General features: G+C 50.6%; 1 protein-coding gene across 1 annotated transcript in view; it reads right to left on the bottom strand.

Annotated features, from left to right (window-relative positions):
* FGD1 (FYVE, RhoGEF and PH domain containing 1) overlaps positions 1-9,221 on the bottom strand; it is a 54,720-nt gene extending 45,499 nt beyond the window's left edge. The window contains exon 1 of the mRNA XM_035140955.3: positions 8,577-9,221. Coding sequence (XP_034996846.2) covers positions 8,577-8,706 — 130 coding nt within the window. The 5' untranslated portion in view covers positions 8,707-9,221. The remainder of the gene's footprint in view (positions 1-8,576) is intronic.
* Between the last annotated feature and the right edge of the window lie 2,798 nt (positions 9,222-12,019).

Below are 12,019 nucleotides of genomic sequence, written 5' to 3'. Positions count from 1 at the left end.
CATCTATATGAAGCCGCTGGGAGAGATCATCAGGGGGGTTGGGCTGACAAGACAGAAGTACTGCACTTAGAAAAGGATGCTGTGATTACTAAGACCTAGCATGGGTTTCTCAAAAACAAGTCCTGCCAGACGAATCTCATTGGGGGGGGGGGGAGTATGTTATAAGGTTGGTGGATCAGGGAATGCGCTGGACATAGTGTATCTTGGTTTCACTGAAGCGTTGATGATCTCCGGTGGGCTAGGGACAAAGGTGAGAGCTGTTTCCTAGTTCTGCTGGATCTCTTAGTGACACCATCGACCATAACATCCTTCTGGACCGCCTAGAGGGGTTGGGAGCTGGGGGCACTGTCATACAGTGGTTCCGCTCCTTCCTCCTGGGCCATGTTCAGAAAGTGGTGGTGGGGGGATGAGTGCTCAGACCCCTGGGCTCTCACTTGTGGGGTGCCTCAGGGTTCTGTCCTCTCCCCCATGCTTTTTAACATCTATATGCAGCCTCTGGGAGAGATCATCAGGGGGTTTGGGCTGGGTGTTCATCAGTATGCGGATGATACCCAGCTCTACCTCTCTTTTAAATCAGAACCAGTGAAGGCGGTGAAGGTCCTGTGTGAGTGCCTGGAGGCGGTTGGAGGATGGACGGCGGCTAAAAGATTGAGGTTGAATCCTGACAAGACAGAAGTACTGTTTTGGGGGGATAGGGGGCGGGTGGGTGTGGGGGACTCCCTGGTCCTGAATGGGGTCACTGTGCCCCTGAAAGACCAGGTGTGCAGCCTGGGAGTCATTTTGGACTCATAGCTGTCCATGGAGCCACAGATTAATTCTGAGTCCAGGGTGGCTGTCTATCAGCTCCATCTGGTACGCAGGCTGAGTCCCTACCTGCCCGCGGACTGTCTCACCAGAGTGGTGCATGCTCTAGTTATCTCCCGCTTGGACTACTGCAATGGGGCTCTACGTGGGGCTACCTTTGAAGGTGACCCGGAAACTGCAATTAATGCAGAATGCGGCAGCTGGACTAGTGACTGGGAGTGGCCGCCGGGACCACATAACACCGGTCCTGAGAGATCTATACTGGCTCCCAGTACGTTTCCGAGCACAATTCAAAGTGTTGGTGCTGACCTTTAAAGCCCTAAACGGCCTAGGTCCTGTATACCTGAAGGAGCGTTTCCACCCCCATCGTTCAGCCCGGACACTGAGATCCAGCGCCGAGGGCCTTCTGGAGGTTCCCTCACTGCGAGAAGCAAAGCTACAGGGAACCAGGCACAGGGCCTTTTCGGTAGTGGCGCCCGCCCTGTGGAACGCCCTCGCATCGGAGGAGATAAACAACTACCTGACATTTAGAAAACACCTAAAGGCAGCCCTGTTTAGGGAAGTTTTTAATCTGTGATATTTTAATGTATTTTGGTATTTGTTGGAAGCCGCCCAGAGTGGCGCCAGATGGGAGGGGTATAAATAATAAATAATAATATTAATAATATTAATACTGTAATAATAATTAAGACCCCCACCCTGCAGGGCACCTGAGGTCTTTTGGAAGCTGTACACTAGCTGCCTGTGCTACTGGGATTCATCATCTGTGGCCACCGTGACACTACTTCATGTGCTAAGGGGACATGATATCACTGTGGACACATGCCCAGGTCAACTACCGGTAGCATGGGCTGGCTCCTTCCATTATGGGCTATGTGGGATTGGTGAGCAGCATTACCAAAGGGCGGGACTGGAGTTTTGCAGGGTTTTAAAAACATTTCTTTCAACTATGTTCCCCCCTCTTATCATAGAATTGTAGAGTTGGAAGGGACCCCAAGAGTCATCTAGTCCAACCCCTTGCAATGCAGGAATCTCAGCTAAAGCTTCCACGAGAGATGGCCATCCCACCTCTGCTTAAAAACCTCCAAGGAAGGAGAGTCCACCACCTGCCGAGGAAGTCCGCTCCACTGCCAAGCAGCTCTTACTGTATATAATTCCTCTGCCCAGGGCTTCATCTCAGTTGGGAGTGAGAACTAAAGGACTGACTGGTGGGAGCTGCGTCACTTCTTCCTCCCATGGTTGCTAGTTCCTGTCCCTAAAGATCATCTCTCGCCAGCTCCACATCATGCGCTCCTTCCATTTGCCTAGTAGTCCAAGGATGGCTAGCATTTTTGGAGGACCACAATGACCCATGGTCAACTCTCTTGAGGGCCGTATGTCAAAGTGAGCTGCCTGAAGTGTGAAAGTGAAGGTGGGCAATTTTTAATTGTTGTTTTTTAAAAGAAGGACTAGCCCTTTCCCTACAATATCTGAAGTATTTCACTTCGACCTTGGAAACAATTATGCACAAGCAACCGTTCTAATGTGTCCACCCACCCCCCAATTAGTTTTCTTCCTGTTTTCCCTTCCTCGTGTATTTGCAAACTGCAAAGCTATGGGCAGGGCTCATCTTTTGATTTCACTCTTGTGGCACCAAGCTATTTTTAGGTCCCAATTAAATAATATTTATTATGCATGTGAATCCTCTTCATTAGCATGATTTCTTCTGGCTAAACAATTTGGGGGTTTTCCTTGCAGGGTTTGGAGGGCACAATGCACATAGCTGAAGCCTTCTCCGGCTTTCAAAGCAGGCAGAGGCAAACTCGGTTCCCCAGATGTTTTGAGACTACAATTCCCATCATCCCTGACCACTGGTCCTGTTAGCTAGAGATGATGGGAGTTGTAGTCTCAAAACTTCTGGAGGGCCAAGTTTGCCTATGCCTGCTTTAAAGACACCTGCCATACCTTTGCACGTGTGCACGGACTCCTGCACACAGGCTTACATGGCAATATGGGGCAGGTGGCTGTGAGCCACACACCACATACATTACTCACAATGCCCCTCAAATTTAAGTGGGGAACTTAAGTAGGGGCCTAAAGGTTCCTGCCAGTTCCTGCCAGACATGTTAATAATTAAAATAGTCTGAAGCTATATAGGGACCCAGGTGGCGCTGTGGGCTAAACCACTGAGCCTAGGGCTTGCTGATCAGAAGGTCGGCGATTCGAATCCCTGTGACAGGGTGAGCTCCCGTTGCTTGGTCCCAGCTCCTGCCAACCTAGCAGTTCGAAAGCACATCAAAATGCAAGTAGATAAATAGGAACCGCTATAGCGGGAAGGTAAACGGCGTTTCCATGTGCTGCCCTGGTTTGCCAGAAGCGGCTTTGTCATGCTGGCCACATGACCTGGAAGCTATACGCCGGCTCCCTCGGCCAATAATGCGAGATGAGCGCGCAACCCGAGAGTCGGTCAGGACTGGACCTAATGGTCAGGAGTCCCTTTACCTTTACCTATATAGTTAAATATGACTTTTGTTAAGAAGCACTTCCTTTGGGCCTCACGCTAATATTCCAATAGAATGCACTTGGAAAGGGTAGGGGTCACACCTGGGCAAACTCCTCCCCCACTCAAACCTTGGCAACAGCATCGAGCGACAAGACAGCAGTCCCAGCAGTGCCAGTGGACTGTCACAATACGCAGCGTTGGCACAGTTTCGTACGCCCCATCCTAAATTATTTTACTTGCTGGCACAGCAAGTCTTGGGATCCGGTTGTTAGCATACGGCCCTCAACGCCCTTCCCCTCCCATCCAGGAGCCCTTTCCCGTCTCAGGCCCAGGCTTCCCCTCCCTGCGCAGAGCCTGGCAGCTGTTGCTGACACAGTGAACTACAGGCCCAGAGCTCCCCAGCCCGGCCCCTTTCTAAAGATAGCTCTTCTCACCCAGATGGGTGGAAAAAAATGGTGGGGCCGGCTCAGTAAGACTGCAGGCAAGGAAAGAGAGCAGGAATCTCCCAGAGGTGCCCTTGGTTTTATACCAGAGGGGTCTCTGCTGCCCCAGACATGGTCTCAAGACGTTTCCATGCCCATGGCAGAAGAGGTCCCTTTCTCGCTAGCCGACACTGAAGCTGGAAGCTAGTTCTCCTGCGCAAGCCCTACTGAGCCCCGATTCATTTCAGAGAGTTGCACAGGAGAACGTCCCACCAGAGCAAGCTCCACAGGTCCAATATGCCTGGCTCCCATTCTGCCACCCATAGTGACGCAGAAAACCTTTGTACAGTGAAACCACACATTTCACTTCTGCAGCAGCCTCATGATGGGCCCTGTGCTTCACTCTCCCAAATTTTGCCCCCATAGTTCCTTAGTTCCAAATCCTAATTTTCTCCATAATCCTCTTTTGGTTATGTCAGGGAGGTACACCATGCAGGCAGTTGGTGAAGGAAGCATGAACCCCTGCGCCATGTTTTGAGACTCAAATAGAACAGGAGACAAAACATGAGTTCCTAGCCTGCACCTATCAGTAACACAATCTAGGACCTAAACGTAAAGGTAAAGTTACCCCTGACCATTAGGTCCAGTCGCGGACGATTCTGGGGCTGCGGCGCTCATCTCGCTTTACTGGCCAAGGGAGCCGGCGTACAGCTTCTGGGTCATGTGGCCAGCATGACTAAGCTGCTTCTGGCGAACCACAGCAGCGCACAGAAACGCCATTTACCTTCCCGCTGGAGGGGTACCTATTTATCTACTTGCACTTTGACGTGCTTTCGAACTGCTAGGTTGGCAGGAGCAGGGACCGAGCAACAGGAGTTCACCCCATCGTGGGGATTCGAACCGCCGACCTTCTGATCAGCAAGCCCTAGGCTCAGTGGTTTAACCCACAGCGCCACCCGCGTCCCTAATCTAGGACCTACCCATGTCAATTAGACAGTGCTAGAGAAGTGAGGGGACACTTCAAAGAGTGTCCCCTCCCCCCACAACAAGGCTGCAAGGCAAGAATTAGAGTCCATTGATTAATCTGTGGGACAATCCAGTGAGGACTCTCTTGTTGGTTTGTCAAGGTTCTTTTGAGCTTGGTCCATTACTGTAATAAAGAGAAAGACAATACGAAATATGGCCTTTGTTGCTAACAACGAACAGTAAGCTTTGCAGCAAAACCCAACTCATGTACAGTACAATCAGAAATAAGTAGTTCTGTAAATTCGCAGGCAAGCGTCCATAGGAGTGCAGCCTTGCCCATTTTATGAAATCATAAGTGACCTCACACTTCGTTAAATATATCAAAAGCCACTTGGAGGTTTTGCAATAGGCATACTGATTTAAATAAATTGGCATGATTGTACTTTTTTGTAAAAAAAAAACCCAGACAAACACAAAATTCTTTATAAAGTCGACAGCCCTGCCTTTCCTGGGGTCCCTTCCCATGGCTCCCCCACCCATTAATACAGTTGCTCAAAAGAGAAAGCACTGGGGAACGAAGTGCTGAGTTAAGCTAACCTGAATCTCGGTTTCCTTTGACTCCCTGCAACTGCAGGCTGTGCTCTTTTTCAGAACCACTGTGCTCCCCTGTCCCAGAGCCAAAGAGGCCTGGCTCCCGGTCTCCCTGGACCACATGTGTCTCCTACAGCAGGGGTTAGAGAGGGGCCGGGCCGTCTTCTCCCCATCCTGAGCAGGGCTCTCTGTCCCCCAGATAGTCCCCCTGCGGCTTTCCCTGGAGCCAGGATGTGGCTTTGCTTTTATGTCAACCCAGCAGCGTTCCTCGAGGCTTTGTAATGAAGGAAGATGGGGGAGGGAGATCAGAGGCAGAACCATTCCTATGGGCGGAATAAGCAGGCATGAGACGAAGGATGGGCAGCACCTGGTCCGGGGAGCTCAAGTTTCTCCTGCAACCACAACACACGAGCACCTAAACATTATGTTTTAACACATCTGATCCCCCAGTCCTAAATCCTGCCACTTCACTTCCAGGCTCCACACAGAAAGAGTCCAGTTGCCCAGCCCTCCTCCTCCTCCTCCAACCACAGGATTCCTGTCCCTTCTCAGAACCCTGGAGTCAGCTCCTACATCCTTCTGCTCCGACCTCTCGGGCTGAAGAGAGCTGGGGAAGGGAGCCCAAAGGAGTCCTGTCTGGCTCCAAACTGCATGCACAACTACTAGGTTCTGCTATTGCCTGAAGAAGCCAGGATTTCCAACAGGCTTCTTTTCAAGCACAGCATTTTGTTTTCAAGCAGCGCAAGTCAGCCAACTCCTGTTGGAAGCAACAAACCAAGGCTTCCTTTGTGGATGAAAATCTGGATTGCAATATGGAAGCACAACTCCCTCTCTCTCTCCCCCCCCCCTCTCTCTCACACTGTCTTTAAGAATAGCCTGTTTCCAGCTGAAGTGTTCAGACCAGTCTGCGTTTCTTTAGCCTTCCTGTGTGCTGGAGGAGTGTAAAATACAGTGCTAGACAACCAGGCATAAGAAAAGAAAAACAAAGCAAATCAGAAGTGGCTCACACCTCCCCAGCAGAAGCCCTCTCTCCCTTTCTTCACACCCCTGTTATACCTCTTCATGGCCTTGCCACCCAACAATCCAGGCCTGGAGCAGGGAGGCAAGCCAGAAAGACCATCTTTTCGGTTTTGCCTTATGCTTCCTTCCCACCCTTTGCTCAAGGGAGAAGTGGGCGAGTCCACGGTATTAGAGAAGGGAAGGCTGGGAGCTAGGATTCCTGGGTTCTCTCTCCAGAACAGAGAGGGCAGTATAGCCTAGCAGAGAAACCAAATTTTAAAGGGGAAACACGCAGGGAGGAGAAGATGTACAGTACAGGTGCCATTGCAACAGCAATGATAAATGCGCACAAGTAAACTCCTGTCGCTGGATTAGCTAACAAAGCAAAATAATTGGCTGGGGAGGGGAGAGGAAACGGTGCTTCCACAAATTGAATGGGTTGTACACATGAAAGGCTTGTGTCTGTAGAGTTTCTCTACACTGTGGTAGCACCCAAGACTACAGGAGTCCCGCTCTGGCCTCAGGCACAGAGCAAAAAAAGGGGGGAAACAACACAAAGCTTACCCAAGTCTGAATCAACAAAGGAAAGGGGTGGGGAAAGGAAGGGCTTGCCCTGCAAGAATCCACTGTTACATTTCATTCCCCCCACCCACCCCCATTACGGCAAAGGCCAGGAGACCATTATCCAGCCCCCAGGGCAACCTGCTCTAGCTACTGGGAAGCCCCACCTTTCCATTAAAGAGTGACGCCCAGCCCAAAGTCATGAAGGAAATTGGCACAGTAATAACTGGCATTTCTGAAGAGCCAGGCCTAGTACCCAAAGGCTGGTGTGGATGCTGAGGACAGAGGCCCAGTTCTTTAGTCATATCTTCAGCCCCATTTCAAGGAAGGGTAATTCTTCCTATTTTTTTTGTAATAATCCCCCTCCCCCCTCCCCAATTGCCTTTCTCAGGCTACAGAATGTTTCTAATAATACCAAACTTGCAAGGGTGACTCAAATGCTTCAGTCTCTTGTGTGAGATTCTTCACAGTTGGAAGAGGGTGGGGGAGAGAAAGAAGAAAAAAGAGACACACATCTCTCCCCCCCCCTTCCCCTTGGCACATTTCACACTTACATCTTGACAGGATGCAATTTGCAAATCAGACCCAGAGAAAATGACACCAAATCCTGGCTCCAAACTTAATTCCACCTATGAATGTATGAGTTGCCAGGAGATACGGCTGATCTTTTCTGTATTCATCCTGTTAAATTTTCTCTGAGCCTTTGTGTGAGCCTGTGGCAAGGAGTTCCACTGGTGCAGTTCAAGTAGGCCAAGTCCTTTATCTGCCAGAGTGGGGCAAGCTGTCTTGCAGAAGAGCTATACTGTAAGCAGCAAGCTGAACAACTACTCCCAAGAAAGGGGTAGAAAATTGTGTGGTCTAGGATGGGGGGAGGGTTTTTTAGAGGGTCCTACATCTTGCAAAGCAAGACGACTCAGAAAGATTAGATGGGATGCTGGGGAAGGAATGAGAGTGCAGGCTGCGAAACTAATGCTCTTGCAACCCTCCCCCCTTCCCTTTTCTGAACCTCCCCCATTGCAATTTAACTGCATACCTCTTTGTTCCAAAAACTGCCTTCTTGGTCTTTTATCAGGTTTGGGAATTTGCAAAGGAAAGAAATCAAAATGGCAGGGTTGAAAGAAAATCAGGGCCAACTACAAGACGTGTGGGAGAGAAGGAGCGTTGGGGCAGAGGCAGCTCTAGAGAAGAGAGGGTGGCTGCACTATCGCTGTAAGCTCTTTGGGGCAGAGAGCTACAGAGTTGGCAGCATAATTTCTCCTGTGCTCCAGGACCTCCAGGCACGTTTCGGAGGAGAGAGCAGATGAAAGAAGAGACCCGTTGCCCATTCTCATTCTCCAGTGAACCGAAACTGTTGCAAACTATGGACTTAAAAAATAATAATAATCCACATTTGGTAGAGCTCTTTTTATCCCGAGCTATTACGTTTGCGCGCACCACTCCCCAGATTCCCACCAGACACTACACATCATTTCCTAGAGAGAAAACTGCCATTTCGGCATACTGCTCTAGCCACTGGCCTCCACTCCCCCGAATGCGGAACCAGATGCTCTTGGCGCAAGCGCTTACCGGTATTTGATTTAACCATTGCGCACGACTTCCCTTGCTTCAAGGTGCAAACCGAAACCAGAAATCCCACTACCACCCACCTCCGCTCCAGCGTTGACGGCAGAACGAAGGCTCTCCCATTGATCAGCGAAAAACAGAAAACGAGGGAGGGGGGCCCCCGCCGCCCCCAATCCCTTCTCGCTTACCGGCTCGGATCTGGGGAGAGGAAGCTGCTCCCGACTCGATGTGGTACGAAAACCTCATGGCTTTGAACTGTTGGGAATAAGATCCACTGGGTTCCGGGCAGGGCATCCCCATCACGCTGGCCCGCTGCATGATCGCGCGGCAACCCCCCGCACCCGCTCCTTCAGTCCCCTCCAAAATCCCTCCGAGGTAGCCCCCCAAACGCCAGGCTGCTGAGATTCCCCATCAAGCGGCCCGATCCCCTTCAAAAAAGAGAGTGGATCAGAATGCAGCTAAATCGACCGAATAGATCCACACGCTTGAGCAAAGAAAGGGAAGGCGGGTGGGGGAGAGCGAGCGATGGATACAGTCTGGATTGGCTGCGCGCGCGCGTGTGCCCCCCCCCCCCCAAAGACAGATCCTTGCAACAAGTCAGCGCAGCTCTTGCAAGAAGCATCGCCTTGGCCAGGAATGTATCAGAAAGCAAGCTTGAAAGCTTATCCACGTTGGAGTGTCTGCTCCCATTCCCCCTTCGCTTCCTCCTCCCCTCCCTCTCCTCTCCTCTCCGCACAGACTCCTTCGCTCTGTGGGTTGGCGCTTTCGTTCTGCAGCGCCAGGCGATGAGAGCAGATTGCTTGCAAGGAGATTTCAAACCCTCCTCTTCAGTCTCGGGCGGGGGGGCCGCTTTCTTTTTTTGTTTTAAAAAATTGGATCGAAATGGGATTTCGTTAGCAGCCACACACAGACATGGATGTCGATTGGCTCTTGCTGCCTGGGCTGGAGGATTCTCTCCCCCCCCCCGCCTCTCTCCAGGATATTGACAAAAAAAAGGCTGAAAAGGGGGGGGTGTTGGCAATTTATTTCCTCGCACTTGGGAGGGTTCCACTAACAGCTGTTGTTTGAAAAATCAGCTCGTTTTGAAGTCAGTTTACTTTGAGGTTTCTCCCTCCTACACTCAAGAAGGTTTCCACTGTTTGGGGGAAGTCTCAAGTCTTAAGGCAGCCTTTGATCTTTCTCTGCTTTCAAACGAATTGCACATTTTGGGATCAAGTATCCCCCCCAAAAATATTGATTCCCCCTCCTCTTTCCGAACCCTGATTTCTTAGCCTTTAAGGTGTCAGTTTAGTTCCAGCATTACGCTGCCCCCTGAAGACTTGCCCTCCCCCTCTACAGTAATCCTTTTAGAAAACATTTGAAGCCAGTTTGTGGTTTCAGAGATCTCTAGATTTCCTGGTCAACCCTGAAACCTTAGAGTTAGTTCCCTCCCCCCTTCTCCCCCTCCCCTCCCAAAGTGGTTACACATTTTTAATAGTATCACAAACTTTTCTTTCTAGTAAGGTTCAAACAGACAGAAAACATTTATTTTCCAAGTCATTTCAGTTGCTTCCTTCACAAGCGTCAGGCTTCTTGGAAGTTCTGGCTCTCAAGTTTTCTAAGGAAATTTAACAATTTAGAAGAGTTCCAAGTCCGCTGTAAACTCTGAACTGTCTTCAAGCGGCTGCATCCCACTTTTAAAAACTAATAATAATAAAAAAATAGCATGGTCTGGATTTTTGTGGCTTCACAGCCAAATTCAGTTGCGCTTTCCTTTTTTTAGCTGCTTTTTGAAAGTAAACCAGCTTCTCTGGATGGTGGAATAAAGGACAAATATAGGCCAAAAACAAACAAAAGAGAAAACGCACACCCCCCCTTCAATCTCTGAACCCTTTACAGAACTAAACAGTTGTTAACTCTGCTCCATGTATTGGAGGGGGGGAGCCCTCTCAGATAATATGCTTGCAAACCACAGCAGCTGTGGACAATCTAAGTGATTTAAAGGCACAGGGCCCTGGTTTTGCCAAGTCATGAGGTGCATTGGCAGGGCAAGACAGCCATGCCCTTCCAATGCCAATGTGTTGAAAGCAGAGGTGTCGAGTCTGCTTGCTCTGCTGCTGGTTGCAATCTTTCGAACCAGCCTTTCAGAACTCCTCATCTCTGGGCAAGCTGTTAAATATATTTCGCTACCTTGGCAGCCAAATGCCACCTTTCCTCACTATTTTTGTAATGCAAGAAGGATTCAGTACCAGATCTGGTGCTGCTTGCTTGCACCTGCCCAGGGCCAGGGGGGGCTAGCTAGTCCCCCCCCCATGAAGCCTCCAGAGGAACACCATTGAGGCTCCCAGCCATGGCACTTTCCCCCACCCCCCCAGATCCACAAATATTATTGAAAAGTATTGAAAGTACTCAATTATCTGAGGTTCTGTCCCCCAGTAGAAGCTGCCCCCCGCAATGTCCTATTTATGGGGATTTCCTTTAAAAAACTGCCCCAACAAAAACCCTGCATCCCAGCCTGTGTGTACCCAAATGGATATGGGTGAGGTGCCAAACTGGGTCTTTGACCTGGGTGAAATAAAGCCTAGTTTTGCCCCTGCCCTCCCAGCTATCACGTGTGTTTCCCTACCTCCACTGCTGAACTGCGCTGATCCCTTTGCTCCCTCAGCCCTCCTCTGAGCTCACTGATGCCCCACCCCACTGGACACTACTGTTAAGAGCAGGGGGTGGGGGGTGAGGGGAATCCTCGGGCTAGAACAAGGATTGGGGGACCTCAGGCCCTGGGGGCTGAAGGAGGCTCTGCAGGCCTCTCTTATCTGGCCAATGCGTCTCCCCCCCCCACCTTCCTCCATGCCCTCTTTGAGTACTTTTGCCTGTCTGGAATGTGCCCTTGAACTCTTGATAGTTTCTGGTGGAGAGCGGTGAGGGGTGTAAGAAATCTCCTTTTGTGTGGCTGGAACGTTGCCTCACGTGCAAAGGCGTGAAGAAGCCGCCACTCTTGCCTCCGACCCTACCCACTCCTTGCCTCTGTCCGCACCCAGCGTTGGCAGGAGGTTGCCCATGGAAGAACGTGGCCTCAGGTTGAAAAATCCCTGCGCTAGAGAGAGCCTGAACCCCTTATCCCTCACCCCTTGGTAACCAGCCCTTCAGCCCACTAGCTGGCACCTCCATCCAAGACGCAACAAGTTGCTGGGTCACAACGCTTGTTAATGAAACCCAGCTCCAAATACAAGGCTCGCCAGGACAAGTCACCAGGTCTCAGCCTAAATTACCACACAGAGTTGTCCTCCTCCTCATTTTATTTGTATGTTGCCTTTCCATAGCAATGACTCTCAGGCTGCCAATCAGTTTCTGGGCCCAATTCAAAGTCTTGGTTTTGATGTATGAAACCTTAAACGGCTCAGGACGGCAATACCTCTCCCCATATGACCTGGAGCCAGAGACCATCCTCTGAGGCCCGTCTTCATGTGCCTCTTCCACGAGAGGTCTGGAGGGTGGCAACACAAGTGTTATGTACTGTACTAAGCTTGGATCCTAGAACAATAGGCAAGTAGGATCCTAGAATGCAACAACTGATTCAGGCCCGTCCTAGCCATAGAGGCTAGTGGCGCGGAGAACCACGGCGCCGGGCGCTGGAAGGGCGCCAAGTGAGCGC

The sequence above is a fragment of the Zootoca vivipara genome, chromosome 15 (genome assembly GCF_965207765.1).
Source record: "Zootoca vivipara chromosome 15, rZooViv2.hap1.1, whole genome shotgun sequence".
Taxonomy (NCBI): Eukaryota; Metazoa; Chordata; class Lepidosauria; order Squamata; family Lacertidae; genus Zootoca; species Zootoca vivipara.
This window is presented reverse-complemented; position numbering and strand designations above follow the sequence as displayed.